This window comes from Gallinula chloropus (assembly GCF_964237585.1).
Source record: "Gallinula chloropus genome assembly, chromosome: Z".
Classification (NCBI taxonomy): domain Eukaryota; kingdom Metazoa; phylum Chordata; class Aves; order Gruiformes; family Rallidae; genus Gallinula; species Gallinula chloropus.
In genome coordinates this window covers 50,528,459-50,549,586 of record NC_140089.1, presented here as the reverse complement: position 1 = coordinate 50,549,586, position 21,128 = coordinate 50,528,459, and the positions used below count along the sequence as shown (strand labels likewise).

The window sequence follows — 21,128 nt, the reverse complement described above, 5'->3', positions numbered from 1 at the left end:
GCAAACAGAGTTACAAACAATTATGAGATAAACCCTAGCTTTAGGGTTATTTAGTTATTAATACTAGTTTGGATTTATATTTCCATATGAGTACTGACATTTTTCAATATATTGGTAGCACCATTAACAAATTCAAGTGATTGTAAAGATGGTTATGAATTTGTATCTTCTGCTCTATAGATTGTTACAGCAAGAAATAAGATTTGAAAGGCTTCTCAATTTGTGTGTTCATTAACTAATTTCTCAGTTGCACAAGTGTACAAGTACACAGGAAAGTACTAAAGTCCTATTGTATTTTAATAGCACTGCATCAATATCTAGTAATAGAAAAATTTGCTGCAGTACTCACATTCTGAGACAGATAGATCTCATATATATTGTCTGTATTTATGTGTGTGTGTATGTATATATATCCTGATAGAGGTGGTTAATCAGAATGATGCCTGGCAGCTTTAATTTGATGTCTATATCAGGTACAGGCAGTGTCTGTACACTCAGTGTACAGAGGGTGGACAGTTACAGACCTGCTGATACTCTCAGTACTTCACTATCTTGACCCAGTCCTTCATTTACACTAGGTCAGTAACAATCACACACAGAGCTCCATAAGGGCCCAGTATTTCAGTTTCTGTAGACATCCATACCACCTGCCTTCACTGCTTCATGAAAAGTTTATTAAAATGGCTGACTCATCATCTCATTTGCTGTCTTCTGCTAGTTCTAGTAATGGTAAAGACAGAAAAAACCTGCTTAAATTCCAAAATCAGAGACAAGTTTGATTCCATTGCTCATACACATGCACACACCAACACTTCTACACACTCTACCGCCACACCCAGATGTGGAGTTCTACAGAGTGGTGGTGAATGGAGTTAAATTCAGTTGGTGTCCAGTCACCATTGGATTCTTCAGGCCTCTGTGCTGTGGCCAGTTCTCTTTAACCTCTAAATTAATGATGTGGATGAGGGGATCAAGTGCACCCTCAGTTAGTCCACAGACAACACTAAGTTAGGTGGGAGTGCTAATTTGCTTGATGGTAGGAAGGCCCTACAGAGTGATCTGGACAGGCTGGATTGATGGGCCAAGGCCAATGGCATAGTGTCTACATTTGGGTCACAATAACCCCAAGGAGTGCTACAGGCTTGGGGAAGACTGGCTGGAAAGGTGCCTGGCAGAGAAGGACCTTGGGGTGATGATTGACAGCTGACTGAATATGAGCCAGCAGTGTGTCCAGGTGGCCAAGAAGGCCAACAGCATCCTGGCCTGTATTAAGAACAGTGGGGTGAGTAGGATTAGGGAAGTAATTGTGCTCCTGTACTCAGTGCTGGTGAGGTGCCACCTTGAGTACTGTTCAGTTTTGGGCCCTCACTACAAAAAAGACACAGAAGTGATAAATCGTGTCCAGAGAAGGGTGATGAGGCTGGTGAGGGTACTGGAGGATAAATGTTATGAGGAGCATCTGAGGAAACTGGGGTTGTTTAGTCTGACCTTTTCAGGTCAGGGACAAGCAATAGGACATGACCAAATGGCCTCAAGTCACACCAGGGAAGGTTTAGATTGGATATCAGGAAAAACTTCTTCACATAGAGGGTTCTTGGGCATTGGAATGGGCTGCCCAGAGAAGTGGTCGAGTGTCCATTCCTGGAGGTGTTTAAAAAACAGTTAGCTGGGGTGCTTAGGCACAGGGTTTAGTGGTGGTTGGCAGGTCAGTGTGATGGTTGGACTTGATGATCTAAAGGCTCCCTTCCAACCAAGACAGTTCTATGATTCTGTGATTCTACCCAAACATTAAATGCAGCTATACTACACCCTCATCTGGAAGGACAGCAGCAGATTTTCGCCTTTGTGTGGCTTCCTTTCCATCTTCACAGTTCAGTAGACTCTGTTTCATTCTCCACTCACATACTTTTCTATTTCCTTCCCATTCACATCTGTAACTGTAATTAAAAATTGGAGAACCCTGTTTTCATAGGCAAACACAAGTTGGAGGATCCCTTCTGCAGCAGCAAAGCTGAGAAAGAAAGAATGAACACTCCGAAGGGGGAAATTATGGGATACATGCTGAGGAACGTGGTGCTTTGAAAACTCAAGGACAGGGAGAGGGTTTAAAATGCCTAGATAAACCTCTTGCTATATCAGCGTCCTGTTAGCAAGTAAAAGCTTTCTAGCACAAGAGGATAAGGAGCACAGCTAGAGGAAAGCAGGGCAGTTACAGGTAAATTTCTTCTCTTATACTAAGATGATTTCTCACAAAATAACAGGATTTAATAATAGGAATAGCAACCAGCATTTTCAGCTGACTGGAAAACTCTTCCGAAAACTAGGTTAACTATTTCCAGCTGCCAATCATACAATAATAGCCTGTTTTCAGTGACTTGACACCTGTGCCAGACAAATACTGTCACAATCATACTACATATGCTATACTGTATACAGCTTGCAGAAATCACTTTCAACTACTGTTTTCAAAAAGCCTTACAAACAGTGCAGTGAACCCTGGTAAGTGCTATTGAGGGTGCATTCTATATCATATATAGTTATATGTGTGTATAGATGTACGCACACATATACACATGCATGTGTATTACCTTGCATCCATTAGGACTGATGCAAGTCAAATTTACAGTTAAGGCCAGAAGGTGCTAAAATAATCTTGGGACACGCCTCCCACCCCCCTCCTTCCCCCATGACAGCTAGGAATTGTGCTACAGAAAATGCTATGATTTCATAAGAAAACAGGTAAAAAAATATAAAGCTATTCATAATGATTTAAAGGACTTTAATCAATGAAGCAAAATCTGTGCAATATCATTCAAAGTTGCCCAAGAGACAGTGTTTCAACAGCTAATGAGAGCAAATTCTCTTTAAATCAAAAACTGATTTCTGCAAGCCACATCTACGTAAGAAATGTTTATTTATTTTTTTCAAGTTCACAAATCTAGCATTTTCGAGTATTTGTCATTAGGTGGTGCAATTTATGCCACAGCAATATATCAGGGCACATTAAAATCAACTGAAATTATTTCTATTAAGCTTAGTGAATCAACATGCATGGGGGAGTATCAAAACTTTACTAGAACACAAAGTGAAGGAAGGAGAGCAATAACTGGGCAAAAAAGACATACTGGTTTCCCAGATTTTCAGAAGTTTTCAATGCAGCATAATAAATGATCATCAGTCACTAAAACATTAGGTATGTTCAATGCTCTACAGAACTTGAATAAAGCCAATGCAATCAGGCATAGTATATAAGACAATAACACTTTGCAAAAATATAGTTTTTAAAGATTCAGAATGTGAAAAGTAACTAAATGCAACTTGGTGTCAAAAAGCAACATGTTTAAATCACTCCACAACATTCTAACTTACTTCTGTGTAACTGTAAGAGATAAAACAGGCTGAGCTACATGGAACTGAAGTGTTTTCAGTATGTATCTGTAAACCTAGTGCTGGTAGTGTCTTGTTGAGTTGCAACTTCTTTCTTTATTCCGTACAAAAGAAAAGTATAAATATTTTTTGTCCAGAAATCTAGGTAACACATCCCTAGAAGAAATATTCAGAAGGACAGTCCGCTACGAAAGCACTACAGTCTTCCAAAATTGTTCAGCTGGTTTGTGTTATGTGATTAGTGATGCACTAAGAAGGTGCCTGATGATAGTCTCTGCAAAAAACTCTGTCCAGAAGGACAATAAAGTTCTCTTACAGCAAGTCCATTTTGGGTCTGTAATGTAGCAGTAGAGGTGCTTTCTGAAAGACAGAAATATCAAGTGAGTAAAGGAACAAATCCTGAAATAATACGTTCAGTAGGCAAAATCTGTTTCATAAACTAAAGCTTATGTCAGCAAGACAAAGATGCAATTTCATCTGTGGAGCTCAAACAAGAAATGAAGAAGCCTTTCTCTTCTGTCTCAAGAGCTGATCACCTTAAAATCACTTCTTTTCTAGCATGGTTAGCATGGAAAACCCATTCTTAATATGGGAGAAATACAGATGTTTAGAAAACAGAATAAAAGCATGTGGTGCTTCATATTTAGCAGCTCTCACTTGATTGTTTCCCTGTGAATATAACCTTTTTTTTTTTTTTTTTATGAACAGGCAAACTCCTAACAGTCTCAACATCCTGCACAATGGAGTTCTGTGTGTCACATAAATGACTGCTGCTTTTTTGTTCTGGACCTCCCACCTTCCTGTTTCATTTTACATCTCCCACATCTCTCACTGGAAAAGGCAATTTCAAGTTTCCTTTTCCATATGACTCACAATCGCATAGATTTCCATGACAAAAGTGAAAAGCAGACTTGTACAGATGCAAATCAATGTTCTTGCTTGGTTGTTTGGGGTTTTTTTCCCCATAAAAATCCCACCATTTGCTTTGTATCCTTCTATATTTACCTACACTGAACTTAAGGTGCTCATTAATCACCTGTCACTCAGAGCTGTCAAGGCTTGCTTCAATCCTTTATCAGTCCATCTCCACTATCCTAAATAATCGCAGCATTGTCAGTCTGCTGCTGCTGTATCACTTAAACCCCTTTCCAGGTCATTCGGGAACGTCACACAAAACAGATTCCAGTAGGATTCCACTCATGACCTCTCTGCATTTCATAGACTGGCCAGTGACTTCTATCCTGTGACTCTCAGGCCATTCAATTATTGTTCCACACAAAGACAGAAAAACGCTTCCCTACTCCCACCTGCACCTCTTGTAGATACATACACACACACACAGCCACCAAGTGGTTCTACCTCAGGGGACAGGGTAAGCTCAGGCTGTGCTCCTTGTGCATTATGAACTAAACTATAGCTTCAATAACCCCCCACATACAATGACTTTACAGCCATTTGGCTACATCATGATTTAGCTAGAAACATTGTGTCATACCTTAAATCTCCATCTAGTAACAACTACAAACTTGAGTGTGTGGTCTTTGCCAAGAATCTCTTCATTGCATAATATGTCCAGCTGACAAAACAAAGATGACAGTTAATTCACTGGGGTACAGTACTTAAAACAACATATTTCAGGTAATGCTACAAATGCTTAACAAGATTTTTCTTCTCCAAAGATACCAGAACCATTCATCTTGAAGTTTCTCTGCAGACAAAAACAGCCCCAGGAAAGAAAAGGAGAGTGTCTTTTCTTGATGTCATGTGCCAATGTCTGTGCCTACCGAGGAAATACTGTGTGAGCTACACTCAACTGATTTAGCTTCTCAAGCAGTACTAATGACCTTTCTTGAAAGTTTTACATGCTTTTAAAAACAACAATAAAATGAATTCACAAGTCTCAGGCAGCTCTTATTTAACATACTATGAACATTTCTTACCAAACGCCAGCCAGGTGGCTTTCTGCTACAAGGATATATTTAAAAAAACCAAACCTGTCCACCACATCCCTCGTCATATTCATGGAATTTTTGCAGATACCGAACACTTATTTTCACTTTTCTGTCTCAGTATAGAAAGATCTTGATGGTAGGAACAGTGAGGATATAAACATAAAAACATTTAAGATCATTTGACTATTAATCAGCTAAATTACAATAGAGGAACGTGAACTAAAAGAGGGAACATGCCTAAAAACAGTAAGTTCCACCGAGGGAGCTTATATTAACACTCTACCACACAACCCAGAAAGGCCTGAATGAGTATGCAGCACACTTTACATGTTTGGTTTGAACTGTACAGAAGTTAGGTTTCTGTATCTGCGAAATAATTTTAAAGTATTATTGTATTACCTCATTAAAAGAAGAAAGGTTAAGTTTTTTGGCAATGAACTTCTTTAGATGCAAGACTGTCGCTTGTGCTGAGCAGCGAATCCATTTTCGTTTCAATCCACGCAATTTGCTGCTATTGCATTCCAAGCAGATGCTTACCTGCAGGAAAAAGTGAACAGGTTTGGCTGGCACAGTTTTCTGCAGCTTCATGATGATTTCCACATGCAGTTTTTATTAATACAACAAAATGTAGTTCTTGTGGTTCCATTAAAGGAAACATTTTCTAGTATCTTGTTAGTTTAGTGACAAGCACTACTGCAACCAAAACTGATCTAGACAAAAAAGTTCAAGAAAGAACTGTTGCTGGAACAAGACTGCTTCAGCCCAAATTCAGAGGCTGCCAATAGCTCAGGACCCTATGTCAAAAGCTAGGGTAAGAAAAACAGTACGAATACCATTGCCAATTTTTAATGATTCCTTTTAATGTAACTTTTTCATAGAATCATATACTGCTAGGATTTGAAAGGATCTCAAAGATAATCTAGTTCAAAATCCTTGCCATGGGCAGGGATATCCTTCACTAGGGTGTCTATCCATTCTTGCTTCTAATGCAACTGCTAAATCCAGTTTATAGAAGATTTTTAACACAAGTTTAAAAGAATTTAAAGTTTAAAAAGAATAAATACAAATTACCTAAGGTTTTTTTAAATTCTGAAGGTTATCCCCCAAAAACATCTCTCTCATTTCTTTGCGTCTTAATTCTCCTAGTCCGCTATTCATTACTTAGTCTAAACTCTGTGATGACTTTCTTTATGTACTAAGAGGATCTAGTAGTAGGTACAATCCCTTTGAAAGTATCCTTACATTACAATTGAAAAGAAATTAGTCCAAATTTCTTTTAGTCTGGCCACACATAACAGGAAAACATAAAATGGATGGCTTGTTTATCTCAAAAGATTTCACTTTCAAATACACTTTGTGTTAAAAACTTAATGAACTTTCTCACTTTCATACTATCTTTATGGTATAGGGCTAATACTGTCTTAACATTAGAAATTTAAAACAAAATAAATAGTACTTATTGAAGTGCAAATTCATAATTATTGATACACATTCAGCTCAATGTATCACGATGAAACTAGGATACAGGCCTTCAGAAGGGAGGGCCATATAATCTGAATTAATTTTGAGAATAAAAAAGTGCTTTGGAATCTCATAAACAAATAGTCTGAACTATCTAATATTAATGCAAATAACCTTAATGTATTCTTCATTCCTGCCAAAGCCCAAAGGTGAATCACAGCATATCCTGAGTTGGAAGGGACCCATAAGGATCATTGAGTCCAACTCTTGGCTCCACAAAGGACCAGCCAAGACAGAGCATAAGACTGGGTGCATCATCCAGACGCTTCTTGAACTCAGTCAAGCTCAGTGCTGTGATCACTTCCCTGGGAAGCCTGTTCCAGTGCCCAGCCACCCTCTCAGTAAAGAGCCTTTTCCTAATATCCAACCTAAACCTCTCCTGTTGCAGCTTCATACCGTTCCCTTGGGTTCTATCACTGATCACCAAAGAGAGGAGATTGGTGCCTGCCCGTTTGCTCCCCCTTATCAGGAAGCCACAGACTGTGATGAGGTCTCCCTTCAGCCTCCTCTTCTTCAGGCTGAACAAATCAAGGGACTTCAGCCTCTCCTCATACCACTTCCCCACCAGACCCCTCACCATCCTCGTTGCCCTCTTCTGGACACTCTCCAATATTTCTGTGTCCCTCTTATGCTGTGGAGCACAAAACTGCACATAGTGTTTAAGGTGAGGCTGCAACAGCACAGTGTAGAGCGGGACAATCACCTCCCTGGACCAGCTGGCCATGTCATGCTTGATAGACTCCAGGATATGCTTGGCCCTCCTGGCTGCCTGGGCACACTGCTGGCTTATGTTTAACTCATGCTTACACAAAAGCCGTTAGGCAACACTGCATCTTGATTGTACCAGAGGACAGAAAAGTATCTTGAAACAGTTAATTTTCTTCTCTGTTAGCTTACCATATCACCAAACATAAAATACAAGATAAATTAAAACATGCCCTGTGAGCTCACCTGTTCATCACTTCGGTGGTAGTCATTATCTTCTTCTTGTTTTTCTTCAGAAGTTTCTTTGTTTGAATTTTCATCTGCTTTAGTTTCACCTTAGGTAAGAAACCAGATAGATGGGATAACACTCAGCTGCAGCTTGTAATACTAATGTAATTAAAACATCACACTTGAGGACTGTGATACAGAATAAATTTGCTTTTCCCAAATTGTGCTCATTTGCTTAGGAAACATTAGCTGCCAACAGCCTCATGCATAAAAAAGGGGAATACATACAGAACAGAAACTTCAGTTCATCCACTAGCACAGCAGAATCTGGATAATTCCAGAGCATCTCCATGTACACACTACTGTGGAGACCTCCTTCAACAAGAATAATATGCTATGAACAGCTTAAAAAAAAAAAAGGATTCTATTCACAAATAAGGGATAAAACAACAATCCTATACTCAGTGTAACTGCATTGTGCAGTGTTATGAAACGTGTGATTGTAATAAACCAACCAGGAACATACCTCCAACAGGTCTGTTTATCAATTTACTAGCCATAACCCACCCAAGACAGAATAAATGAAAGGACTATTTACCATTTCGATTGGAATCTAGGTGCTGTTTTGTGGAACATGTCTCCCCTTTGATGTCCCCTGGAACTTCCATGCCCAGTTTGTGATAAAACTCCCTCTGCTTTTTCATTTCAGCTGTTTAAAATTGTAAAAATTAATAAAGTTCTAATGCAATATTTATGAAGTGATTCCAAACCCCTTCTGTCTTAAGTGAAACAGGCTTGCCAATAAACTGTTGTATTGTTGGTATTGCTACTCTTCTATCTTTGGTATTGTACCAAGTAATGTCTGTATTTTTCAGAGCTGGAATACTACAAAGTCATCTGTACAGCGACTATTATAGCATTAATATTATAATGAGATAGTATTTAAAATACTAGACCTTATTTTGAATCCCTCCCATAATGTTTCAGTCATACCATTCTTCTTTAATTTTATTTATAATTCTGAATTTTGAAATGCTAAAAATAATTTTTAAATAATCTATTTAATCTTGCCAATGTTTAAGAATGTTTTTGGTTTGCAGTTTAAGTGGATTAAAAAACTAAATTTAAATGGAAGTTGCAAAATACATTAAGACAAAAAAATACTATAAACTACTTCTTTAACGGAACAGATTGAGTCTCAAAGAGGATTATGAAAAAACAAATTGGAAGTCACCTACTAAGTGTGGGCTCACACAGTAGCAGAAACTTCTCTGAAACTAAAAGCTGTTCTGCATTACATTGTACCTTTGAGAATTCTAGGAAGCTAGCAGAACAGGTTCAAGTACATAGTTTAACAAGAACAACATTCAAAAACTGAATTACTATTCCGCTTTACATAATAGTATTTTTCAAAGAAATATTCCCTTCTTCCTTCCAGCCCCCAAACTGCTGCTAGTGCCAGTGTGAAGATAAATTAATTGCTAGAAATTACACAAATGAAGGAATATTTTTCTTTTTTTAAAGTATGTTTTATATATTTAAAGTATATTTTTATATATTTTATTTTTTTAAAGTATAAAAGCAGTATATGCAAAACAACCTCTAAATAAGTTCATGCCACAACTTACCTTCTTGGAGGCCTGGCACAAGTTTGTAAACTATATCTTGCATTGTTCTGTCATGACTGGCAAGAAAAAAGCAAAATCAAAAGTTTATGTCACGACCTTGATTCAAAACTTATATCTTAAAATAGTTCCAGTACTAAATTGTAAAATCTAAAACTTTATCCTATGAAGATTTTCCATTCTCAAATCAGTATTTGTATCAAAGAAGAAAGTACAGTAACAGAAATTATGGAAATTAGATGCTAAGACAGAAACCTAATTGAAGTTTGAGGAAAAATAGTCACGGATGTGTGGACAACGACACCCTGTGGAATATGGCCTCCTGCATCTGGGCAAGTATGTCACTAACGATCTCAAAACTCTTTGACAACTCTGCAGCACTCACTTTTATTACAAAAGCATCAAGGACACTGTGTTTCCTACCCCCCATACTCATCTCACATTTCTAGAGTATTTAAGTTATCTTTACTAGGTTTTACAAAAATGGCAGAAAATATCTCACAGAAAAAAGGCCACAACAATAAAACGTTATATTGCTCTGAAAGAAAACATTTTAACTGTAAGCAACATTATGTCGTTTGGAAACCACTATAGGTAGCATGGATTAAATAAAAGAAAGTAATAATCCCACTGGAACTGGAAGGCAGCAGGACCAGTTAAGATTCTAAACTTTAATTCCCACCTAAATGGAAGGTAAAGTAAGTGACTAATGGAAAGAAACAAAATATTACCCTAAATTCCAACTGATATATATATACGCTTATGTAAAATCAGAAACACTTAAAATGTCTGTCTCAGAGGCTGCAAGATCATTACCCCAACAGAGTTTACAATAACAAATCCTGAATCTGACTTAGATAGGAGAATGGGCTTAAAAGCATCGTTTCAGCCTTCTCGTCACCTGATACGAACACTTCACAGCAGTGCAGAAAGGCAGACAAGTACAGAAACACTGATAAATCAAGAGATTTACAATCAACCATGGCAATCTACAAGCAGCACTACAAGAAAAATCAAAATATCATTCATTTTAAAATTAATGTCATTCCAACCAGTAGCAATCCCATTTGTACTGGCTTAGATTTTCACGTGTCACACACGAACATCTCTAAAAATATTTCAAGATAAATGAGTAAATCAGCCATGACTGTTGACCAGAGGTGACGATTTAACAGCATCCAGAAATGTGCGATACAAAGATACGTTTGGTTTATCTGTTTTCTAAATAGAGGGAGAAGACAAAAGTGCTGTCACGGTTTCATCCCAGACCGCAGCTGAGCAGCACCACGCAGATGCTCTCGTAGCGGCGGTGCAGGGAGGAGGGAAAAGAAACCTCATGGGTTTCGATAGAGACAGTTTACTGGGACAGCAGAGAGAGAGAAGTACCAACACTTCCATAGTACTTTATAGCAAATATACAAAACTGGTAAAATACAGTTTCTTACCCAAGAGCACAACTCAGACCGTATCTCTCAGACCCGTCCCAAAGCCGGGTCATCTTGAAACTCTGCGTCTCGTCCCGGAGCTATGAGCTCCTCCTCTCTTCAGCCCCCCTTTTATGCTGAGCATGACCTAACTGCTAGGGAGTAGCCCCTTTGGACGGTTTGGGTCACCTGTTCTGGCCGCCCCTCCCAGCTTTCTCAAAGTCCCCCCCCCCACTCATTAGCAGGGCAGGGTGAGACGCTGAAAAGTCCTTGACTGCTTGGCAGCACCTAAAACCATCAGTGTGTTATCAACATCGCTCTCATCCTGGCACACAAGCGCAGCAGCCCACCAGCTGCTAGAAAGAAAATTAACTCTATCCTAGCTGAAAACAGGAAAAGTGCAAATCTGCATTTTAACAATTATTGTGAAACTACTGACCATCAATTCTTCATTTAAAAAAAATAATCAAAAGTAGGATGGGCAAAGGCAACAGCCTTCATGGTGCAGTATTTTATAACTAGCTTAAGCAAAATACTTTCTCTGGAGCACATTCAATGACCAATAACCAAATAGCAAATTCTTTTCTACCTGTTACTTGATGCTGTTTCCTCACTCCTTTTTGCATAGAAAACTAACTTCTGAACCAAGGCAGCAGTGTATTCCTGTAGCTTTAGACAAGACAGACTTGCATTTTTGTATCTACTACTCCCTTCAAAGCATACATTCACACAGCGTATTATCAGTGTATGCTATTATTCTTAAATGCAGATGGTGTAACTATTTTCAGGGTCCCAAATCAGCTTGAGTAATGTAAGTGTGTACAGAACACTGACAGCTTTCTGTAAACATGAAGGGAAACCAGATTCGTGTTCTGTAAGTATTCACAGAATCACAAAATCGTAGGGGTTGGCAGGGACCTCAAGAGATCATTGGGTCCAACCCCCCTGCCAAAGCAGGCTCCCTAGGACAGGTTGCAGAGAGAGGTGTCCAGATGGGTCTTGAGTATCTCCAGAGAAGGAGACTCCACCACCTCCCTGGGCAGCCTGTCCCAGGGCTCTGTCACCCTCACTGGGAAAAAGTTCTTCTGCATGTTGGTGCGGAACTTCCTGTGCTCCAACTTGCAGCCATTGCCCCTTGTCCTGTCTCCACAGACCACTGAAAAGGTGCTGGCCATTTCCCCCTGTGTCCCACCCTTCAGCTATTTATAAACATTAATAAGGTCCCCCCTTAGTTGTCTTCTCTCCAGGCTGAACAGCCCCAGCTCACTCAGCCTTTCCTCATAGGGGAGCTGCTCCAGGCCCTTCATCATCCCTGTAGCCCTCGTCTGGACTCTCTCCAGGAGATTCCTGTCTGTTTGATACCAGGGAGCCCAGAACTGGATATAATACTCCAAGTGGGGCCTGACCAGGGCAGAGGAGAGGGGGAGGATCACCTCCTTTGGCCTGCTGGCCATGCATAACCCCACTGGCCCTCCTGGCCACCAGGGCACACTGCTGGCTCATGGCCAACCTGTCATCTACCAGGACCCCCAGGTCCTTCACAGAGCTCTTCTCCAGCAGGTCATCCCCCAGCCAAGCAGTATTACAAGGAAATACAAGCGGTAATTCCTTCCCAGGTGCAAGACTCTACACTTGCTTTTATTAAACCTCATCTGGTTTCTCCTTGCCCAGCTCTCCAGCCTGTCCAGGTCTTGCTGGATGGCAGCGCAGTGTTCCTGCCTGTCAGCTTTGTATCATCGGGTACTTGCTGAGGCTGGGCACTGTTCCCTCATCAAGGTCATCGATAAAGATGTTAAACAAGACCAGACTCAACACCAGCCCCTGGGGAACACTGCTGGTCACAGGTCTCCAGCCAGACTCTGCTCCACAGAAGTTGTTACTGAACTGAGAAAGAAACACAAACTGTGACAAGTAAAAGCTACCTCTTTATAAAAGCAGGCCAAACAGTACTTGGTATGCAATAGCTAGACTAAACATGTTGTCACAATGGATTACCATCAGCAAAAGTTACTACAATACAATAAAATGAAAGGAGAGCACTGAAAGGAACAAAAGGAAATATCTTTTCTGAAAACAAAAGAAAAGTAAAAATGCTTAGTTAAAAAAAGGAAACCAATAAATACTCATGTTAGGTCACATCTGTATAGGATCAAACCAGAATGAAGGACAAGATTGTTCCATTCTAGAGATTAAAGCCACTGGTCTGTTTTGTTTTGGTTTTTTTGCTGCCATACTCTTACCTGTTCCTGTGAACTAAACAGACCTTTGAAAGATTAACAGAACAGTACACCTGACAATTTTTCTCTCGTTACTCTGTCGGACACTCAAAAGTGCTGTTCAACTGAGACTTAATTATTTCAAGGATTTTATAAAACTCTAATTTCTACAAAAGTTTCATTTATGTAACCTTCATGACCTAAGCATATGAAGTGAGGAACTACTAAATTCTATTAAAGCTCACAGACAAATTAAACACACTTCACTTACTTTTAAGTCTAGAAGCAATTAACAGAGTTGCAAATTCATAGCAAGTCTTCCTCACCTCCAACCTTCCTTTTAAATGTTTAACACACTAATAAGCAACTAAGAAAATTTAGGCTAAAGTGCTGTATTAAAGACGCTGAAAAAGTTAGTTGCACTTTTGCTTTCATACTTACCCAATGTACTGTAACGGGTGGCTCTGGTGTATAACAATTCTACAGGTCGGACAGGTGTTGTTTTCCTCCAAATATTTCACTAGGCAGCTCCTACAGACTGGTAACAACAAAATTCGTAATTAAATAGAAATTAAAGAATTGTTTTTATATGGAGAAATGCACATTACTGATATTTACACAAAGTTCATATTGTACATGATGTAAGCAGATGCAGAATACAGTTTCCAGTATCTTTCATTAATGTTCCTGATTCAAGGAATTGATGTACTAAAAATTTAGGCATTATCTGGAGTCTTCCTAATAAAGCACACAACACACAATCCCACTCTGGAATTTACTGTAACACCAATTTCTAGCAGGTCCACATCATATTAATTGCACCATGCAGGTTGCAGAGATGATATTACAGCAATTGCAAGCCATTAAGACACTAAGTCTATTTGCTTTAACCACAGACACATACAGAAGTAAAGTGTACAGTGGCCCTGAACCCAAGACAAAAAAAAACTATTCCAAAGTTGGATACTTTTTAAAAGAACAGAAAACTTCCAAAAAGTGCATATCCAGTGCTGTATTAACTTTGACAGAGTACACTACAGTTAAACTCCCACCAGGAAAAAAAGAAAAAAAAAGAGAAAAAAAAAAAGAAAAAATTTACACAGGCACAGATCTTCAGTATTTGTAAAATGCTGCCTATTTTTTATACTGTCTCCATGCTCATACACACAATCATCAATATCTCATTCCAACTATTTATACTCCCACCCACCTATAGTAATGGTACTCATAATATACACTGCTACATGATACCCAACTTACAACTCAAAAATGAAGAAAAAAAAAAAAAGAAGGGGGGGAATAACTTTTTCTAATAGTAGCAGCAGTGGATTTCATCTTGGTGTTAATGCTCTTGTTCTTATCACATAAAATGAAAGTATTTTGGTAACTAGAGTGCCATCTACATCTCGAACAAAGTGATAGTACAATAAATAAACATCTGTTGATATAAAAAATATTATGCAGCAGCAAATGAAGCATAGTAAGTTTGCATTCTGCACTGTACTTGCAGACTTCAGACAACAGTACTGTTGGTAGTTGCAGTTATGGTTAGACCAAATCTCGCAGCTTTGCACACTAAGCACAGAGCCTGCACAGCAGTCTGTTCCAGTGGAACACTAGAACAGCAGGTCCACTTGCCAAGCCAAGTCAATGAAGTCAGAACCTGACAGTGGAGGCAGGGACAGGTGTCCTGGAAGAGCACAGCAATCTTGCCCAGTTGTCTAGGAATGGGATCAGGATGGCCAAGGTGCAGCTGGAGCTGGACCTGGCAATGGATGCAAATAAGAAGGGCTTCTCCCATAGGTATGTCAGCCAGAAAATAAATATCAAAGAAAGTGTACCCCTAGACTGATGAACACAACTGACAAACTGACAACAACAGATAAGGAGACAGTCAAGGTACTCATTTTTTTTTTGCCTCAGTCTTCACTGGCAATCTCTCTTACCACACCTCTCAACCGGATGGACCACAATATGGGAACTGAGGGAGCAAAGTCCATCCTGCTACAGAAGACGACAACATTCCAGACCACCTGAGGAATCTGAACATACTCACTCTATAGGACCTGATGAGATGCATCCTGGAGACCTGATGTAGCTGCCAAGCCACTCTCCACAATACCTGAAAACTCATGGCAGTCAAGTGACATCCTCCGTGACTAACAAAAGGGAAATATTGCACCCATTTTTAAAATGTGTATAAAGGGAGGACCCTGGGAACTACCAACCTCTCAGTCTCACCTCTGTGCCTGAGAAGATCTTGGAAAAGATCCTCCTGGAAACCACACTAAGGCACATAGAGTTCAGGGAGGCAATTTGAGACAGCCAGCATGGCTTCACCATAAGCAAGTCTTGCCTGACCAACCTACTAAACACATTAATAACAAAAAAGAGGGCAAGGTAGAATATCCCACCCTTATTGGATGCAGGGACGAAACATTGTGACAGAGGACAAAAAAAAAGGCTGAGGTACTTAATGGGTTTTTTTACCACAGTCTTTAGTAGTAAAACCAGTTGGTCTCCTGATACCCAGATCCCTGAGTGGAAAGACGGGGATGGGAAGAGGACCAAAGCCCCCAGAATCCTAAAGGAATTGAATAGTGACCTACTCAGCCACTTAGATCCACACAAGTTGATGGGTCCAGATGCAATACATCCAAGGGTACTGCAGGAGCTGGTACAAGTGCTTGCCAAGCCACTTTCCCTTATTTACCAGCAGTCCTGGCTGACCAGGGTAGTTCCGCTGGACTGGAAGTTGGCACATGTGACACCCACCTACAAGAAGGGTCAGAAGGAGGACCTAGGGAACTACAGGCCCGTCAGCCTGACCTCAGTGCTGGGGAAGGTGATAAAACAAATCATCTTGGGTACCATCATGCAGCACATGCAGGACAACCAGGTGATCAGGCCCAGTCAGCACAGGTTTGTGAAAGGCAGATCATGCTTGACCAACCTGATCTTTTATGGTAACGTGACCTGCTCAGTGGATGAAGGGGAAGCTGTAGCTGTTATCTACCTGGACTTCAGTAAAGCCTTCAACACTGTTGCCCACAGCATCCTCTTGGAGAAACTAGCCACTTATGGATTAGATGACCAGGTTAAAACTGGCTGGATGGCCAGGCCCAAAGAATTGTAGTGAATGGAGTTAAATCCAGCTGGTGGCAGGTCACAAGTGGTGTTCCCCAGGGCTCAGTGCTGGGGCCAGTCCTGTTTAACATCTTTACTAATGAGCAGGACAAGGGGGTTGAGTGCACCCTCAGTAGGTTTGCAGACAACCTATCAAACTGGTTGGTAGCGTCAATCTGCTGGAAAGCAGGAGGCTCTGCAGAGGCACCTGGACAGGCTGGACTGATGGGCAGAGGTCAACTTTATGGGGTTTAACAAGGTCAAGTGCCGGGTCCTGCACTTTGGCCACAATAACCCCAGGCAACGCTACAGGTTTGGGACAGAGTGGCTGGAATGCTGCCTGGAGGAGAACAACTTGGGGATGTTAAGTGGACAACTGGCTGAACACGAGCCAGCAGTGTGCCCAGGTGATCAAGAAGGCCAACAGCTTCCTGGCCTGTATCAGGAATAGTGTGACCAGCAGGAGTAGGTCCATTATACTCCACTCTGGTGAGTCCTGTGTCCAGTTTTGGGCCCCTCACTACAAGAAGGATGTTGATATGCCGGAGCATGTCCAGAGAAGGGCAATGAAGCTGGTGAAAGGTTTAGAACACAAGTCCTGTGAGGAGCAGCTGAGGGAACTGGGGCTTTTTAGTCTTAAGGAGGCTGAGGGGAGACATCACTCTCTACAACTACCTGTAAGGAGGATGTAGAGAGTTGGGGGTCGGTCTCTTCTCTCAGGTAACAAGTGGAAATAGTTTCAAATTCCGCCAGGGGAGATTTAGGTTAAATATCAGGAAGAATTTCTTTACCACAAGGGTAGTCAAGTATTGGAACAGGCTGCCCCGAGAAGTGGTGGAGTCACCATCCCTGGAGGTATTAAAAGGCATTTAGATATTGTGCTTGGGGACATGGTCTAGAGGTGGACTAGGTAGGGTTAGGCTGTGGTCAGACTCAGTGATCTTAAAGGTGATCCAACTTATGTGATTTTATGATTCTATGCTAGCCTTCTACAGCCATCAGTGGAGAAGGGAAGAATTACAGATGTCATCTGTGTGAATTCCTATAAGGCCTTTGATACCATCCCCCACAGTACCCTTCTCTCTGAATTTGTTGGATTTGTTTGGATTTGTTGGCTATTCTCACCCAAAATCAAATCCTCAAGGTACATACTCATCCTTTCGCATCACCTATCAAGCATGCCCAGGTCCTTGAGCTAAAGGATCCATCCATGGATGGGTTTGCTTTTTGCCTGAAGCAGGGCTAACCCAGACTGTCTTCCCCAAAATATCCTTCTTGTGCACTATGGGGAATTATCCCCTCCTACAGTACATGGAAGTTTTGATTGGGTACAGCCAGCTCTGCTGGTAGATCCCCTAGCATTGACTAATGCGGTGGCCATTACTAAATGCATACACCGGTGTTTGAGGGTCCCACTAGCCACTGCTCTCAGTGTAGTCTTTAGCAGCTCTGGTGCCTCGTAGGGGATGTGAAACAGCCACTCAGTGCCATGCTCTTTCACCCAGATGTTTGTGGAGAGTGTTCCAGAAATTAATCCTGTTGTCTGACTCAATTCTTTCTTTCTGGGGTGCCCTGTTGCCAGGGGACTTGCTTTTCAAGGCCCGGGAGAGTGTTTTGGGTAGCACGGGATAGGCTTCCAGCCTATCTGGAACCTGTTTCTAGTGGTTGCTTCCACAACTGTAAGCACATGGTGCTTGGCTTAGTGTGTCTTCCAAATGTGATTATCATCAATCAGCCAGGCCTCCCCATATTTATGTTTTAACCATTGTCCTCCATACCAGAGACACTTAAGCCTTTTGGCTTGCTTGACTGCAGTGCATGCTTCACATTCATGGATAACCTGTGAGATGACAACCGTGGTCAAGTCCAGCCCTTGATCACAAGCCCATTTACATGTTGCATCTCTTCCTTAATGGCCTGAGGGGTCATCGGCCCACCTGGCTAGTATATAAAGGTATTTATATACCTTTATGATGCCACTCCAAATCTACCTGAGCCAATTCATTCTGAACAGCCTGCCCTACTGCTGTTTGTTTTGCTGTTCCTCCATGGCCTGACTCTTGAGTACAAGATGTACTTTTACAACCAGCTTCTCTAGCCAGGCAGCAATATCTTGCCACAATGGGGCAGCCCAGACAGGTTTTCCACTGTGTTTCCAGTTGCTCTGTTTCCACTGCTGTAACCACCCCCACAGGGCACTGGCCACCATCAGTAAGTCAGTATACAAGCAGAGCATCAGCCACTTTCCTTGTTTAGCACTGTCTAAAGGTAACTGGATGACTCCTGAAGGACGGAGATGATGACAATACTGAGTACAAATACCAGGTTAGTCTCACAACCATCAAGTTTATCACAAGTACGCCACAATGAAGTATACCTTGACCCAGTTCGCTGAGATGATAAACAGCACAACAGGAAATATATATTGCAAGCAACTTATTATGTAACACAGATCAGGTGCAACAACTTTGAGAGCAAATGAATCACCATTGAGACCCATGACTAACGAATACATGTAACAAATTTGTTCTAATGCACTCTGTTCAGATCTGTTGTTATCTCAACCCATGAAGCTCCATGTTGGGTGCCAAAAGTACTGTTGTTGATTAACCCGGTTGGCAGCTAAAACAACTAGAGAGCCATTCACTCATTCCCTATCCCTCTGGGATAGGGGAGAGAATGTGGAGGAATAGGATGTGTAAAATTCAAGACTGTTTAACAGGACAGGAAAGGAAGATAACAACAACTGATGCACAGCACAATTGCTCATTGCCTGCTAACTAATACCCAGCTAGTTCACAAGCCCTATCCAGCTTCTCCCAGATTATACATTGAGCATGACACCACGTGGTGTGGAATATTCCTTCGGCCAGTTTGGCTCAGCTATCCCAGCTGTCTCCTCCCAGATTCTTGTGCATCCCCCCTCCAACCTACTCGCTGGTGGGGCAGTATTAGAACTGTTCAGCACTTTACCAGCTGCTAGAAAGAAATTAACTTTATTTCAGCTGAAATGAGGATGCCTATAATTCTAATCAAGAAGAGATGTAAACTAGGAAAGATTTAACACTGAGTAATTATTAATAAAGTTTTTATCTACTGGCTTATAGGCCTGCCTGTCATCAAGAAACCGAAGAAACTGCAGAGAAACAAGTAGGAAAGGGAGCAAAACCCACTTGTTTTCCCTTGAATTGTTTTACAAATGAAGTTGGCCCAGTCCCTCCAAAGAGCTGACTCTGATCCTCAAATGACTCTCCCCAAAGGACTCAGAACCTGCATCACAAGCAAAAACCACAACACAACCTGCACACAACAAAACCCAATTTCTTTAACTTAATTACACTTCTACTTACAGGTATGTAAGCATTCTGTTACAGTAGTAGCATCGATCAGGTATCCATTGCACAGACGACAGGTTATATGGGCATTAATGTCCCAAAGCTTAATCTTCCTCGTTAGCATCTTTGGTGTCTGCAGAAAAGACATATCACAAAATAACAAAGCTGTAGTCAGCAGGTAAAAGTTACCTAGGAATAACTGACTAACTAGAATTAACCATAAAGGTATGTTTGTAGAGCTTTAGGGTCTGGTGTCCTGCATATGCCTGTGCACGCACACAAACACAACGATAGCACTAACTTCCAGAGGACTTCACAGCAGCAAAAAAATGTAAACCCCACACTATTCTGCAGGACAAAATTTAAATAACATAGAAAACAGTCTTTCTGGCATGCTATGAAGCTCCTTTACAACCATGGGTCTTAGGGTGAAAATCTACTGTTCTACTGATCTAAGTCTGGTAACAGAGAAAATTCACAAAAATTTGGAGAGAGAAAATCCTCAAAGCAGTTTGAGAATTTAAACCATTTTGATAACTGGAAAGTAAAAGTAACTTGTTCTAATATGGCAAGGTATTTCCTTTGTGCTAATATAGTTAAAGCATAATTTTAAAGCTGTGTCTCAATAAAAGAGCTGAAACAAACTTTCTGAAATCCCATTTTGTTTAAACTCAATTAATTAAAGAAAACATTACAAACCAAAATAGTCTCATTGGCACAGCTGCACTTTGTTGTACTAATAAACATGAACTAGGAAGTTTTTCTCTCTTCAGAGCAAGGGATGGCATAGCCATCATTAAAAGGAAGAAAAATCAGACATTAAAAGTTAAACACCTCATTTAATCTTTTTTCAGCAACTCTGGTTACTTGTAGAGAAAGCACCACACAAAGCCCATGCATTAACAAAAGGCTGCCTTTTAAATATAGTTTTCCCTTTTTTAAAAAAAAACATTGAAAAGAAAACTGCTGTTACTCTAAGTTGACAGCATTAGAGTTAATTAACAAAGCAGGCTTACAACAGCCTTACAACCTATTATACTTGTTTTTTGCACTGCAAAAGTCACTGAATCAGTTTCCTGTTAAAGTGACTTCACCATCCCTAGCTCACAAATACTAGTTTTCACCTAGCTTAGTTTGGAATACAGTTCACAATTTCAATCACGATACATGTTCCCCAATTTTCACATAGAAATATCATAACAAGGTTGTCTGACCTTTAATTTTATTTGTCATGTTCTTTTTCTATGTTTAATAAAGGTGGTACTAAGAAAAATAACTGAAAAGGCAAAATTATACACTTGTCTGAACTATATCAGCACTGAAAAAGTACTTTAAGCTTCATTATAAACTATGGAAAAGCACATCCAGTAACAACTCATTAAAATCTGCACTGTCCTACACAAAGATGAGTAGGAAGACTTCCACCTTTTATGGCTAAGAAACACAAAAATCAAACTTATTGTATTGGACGTTTCCTAATTAAACTAGTCACTAGTCATTACAGAATAATTATAGAGCAACTGGTTTTGCAGTACACAAAATAAGTCAGAATCTATGCTAAGAAATTGAATTCCCTTTCTAAAATGCATTTCGTAGTTTTATTTCTGAC

At 40.4% G+C, this 21,128-nt stretch overlaps 1 protein-coding gene across 1 annotated transcript; it reads right to left on the bottom strand.

Annotated features, from left to right (window-relative positions):
- Window positions 1-3,699: 3,699 nt before the first annotated feature.
- PCGF3 (polycomb group ring finger 3) lies at window positions 3,700-19,667 on the bottom strand (the record flags this gene model as incomplete). Its single annotated transcript, XM_084278017.1, has 8 exons — window positions 3,700-3,747; window positions 4,883-4,963; window positions 5,739-5,876; window positions 7,812-7,900; window positions 8,392-8,502; window positions 9,422-9,477; window positions 13,500-13,596; window positions 19,535-19,667. 8 exons carry the CDS (start codon window positions 19,665-19,667, stop codon window positions 3,700-3,702), a joined length of 753 nt encoding a protein of 250 aa, XP_084134143.1.
- Window positions 19,668-21,128: the final 1,461 nt, after the last annotated feature.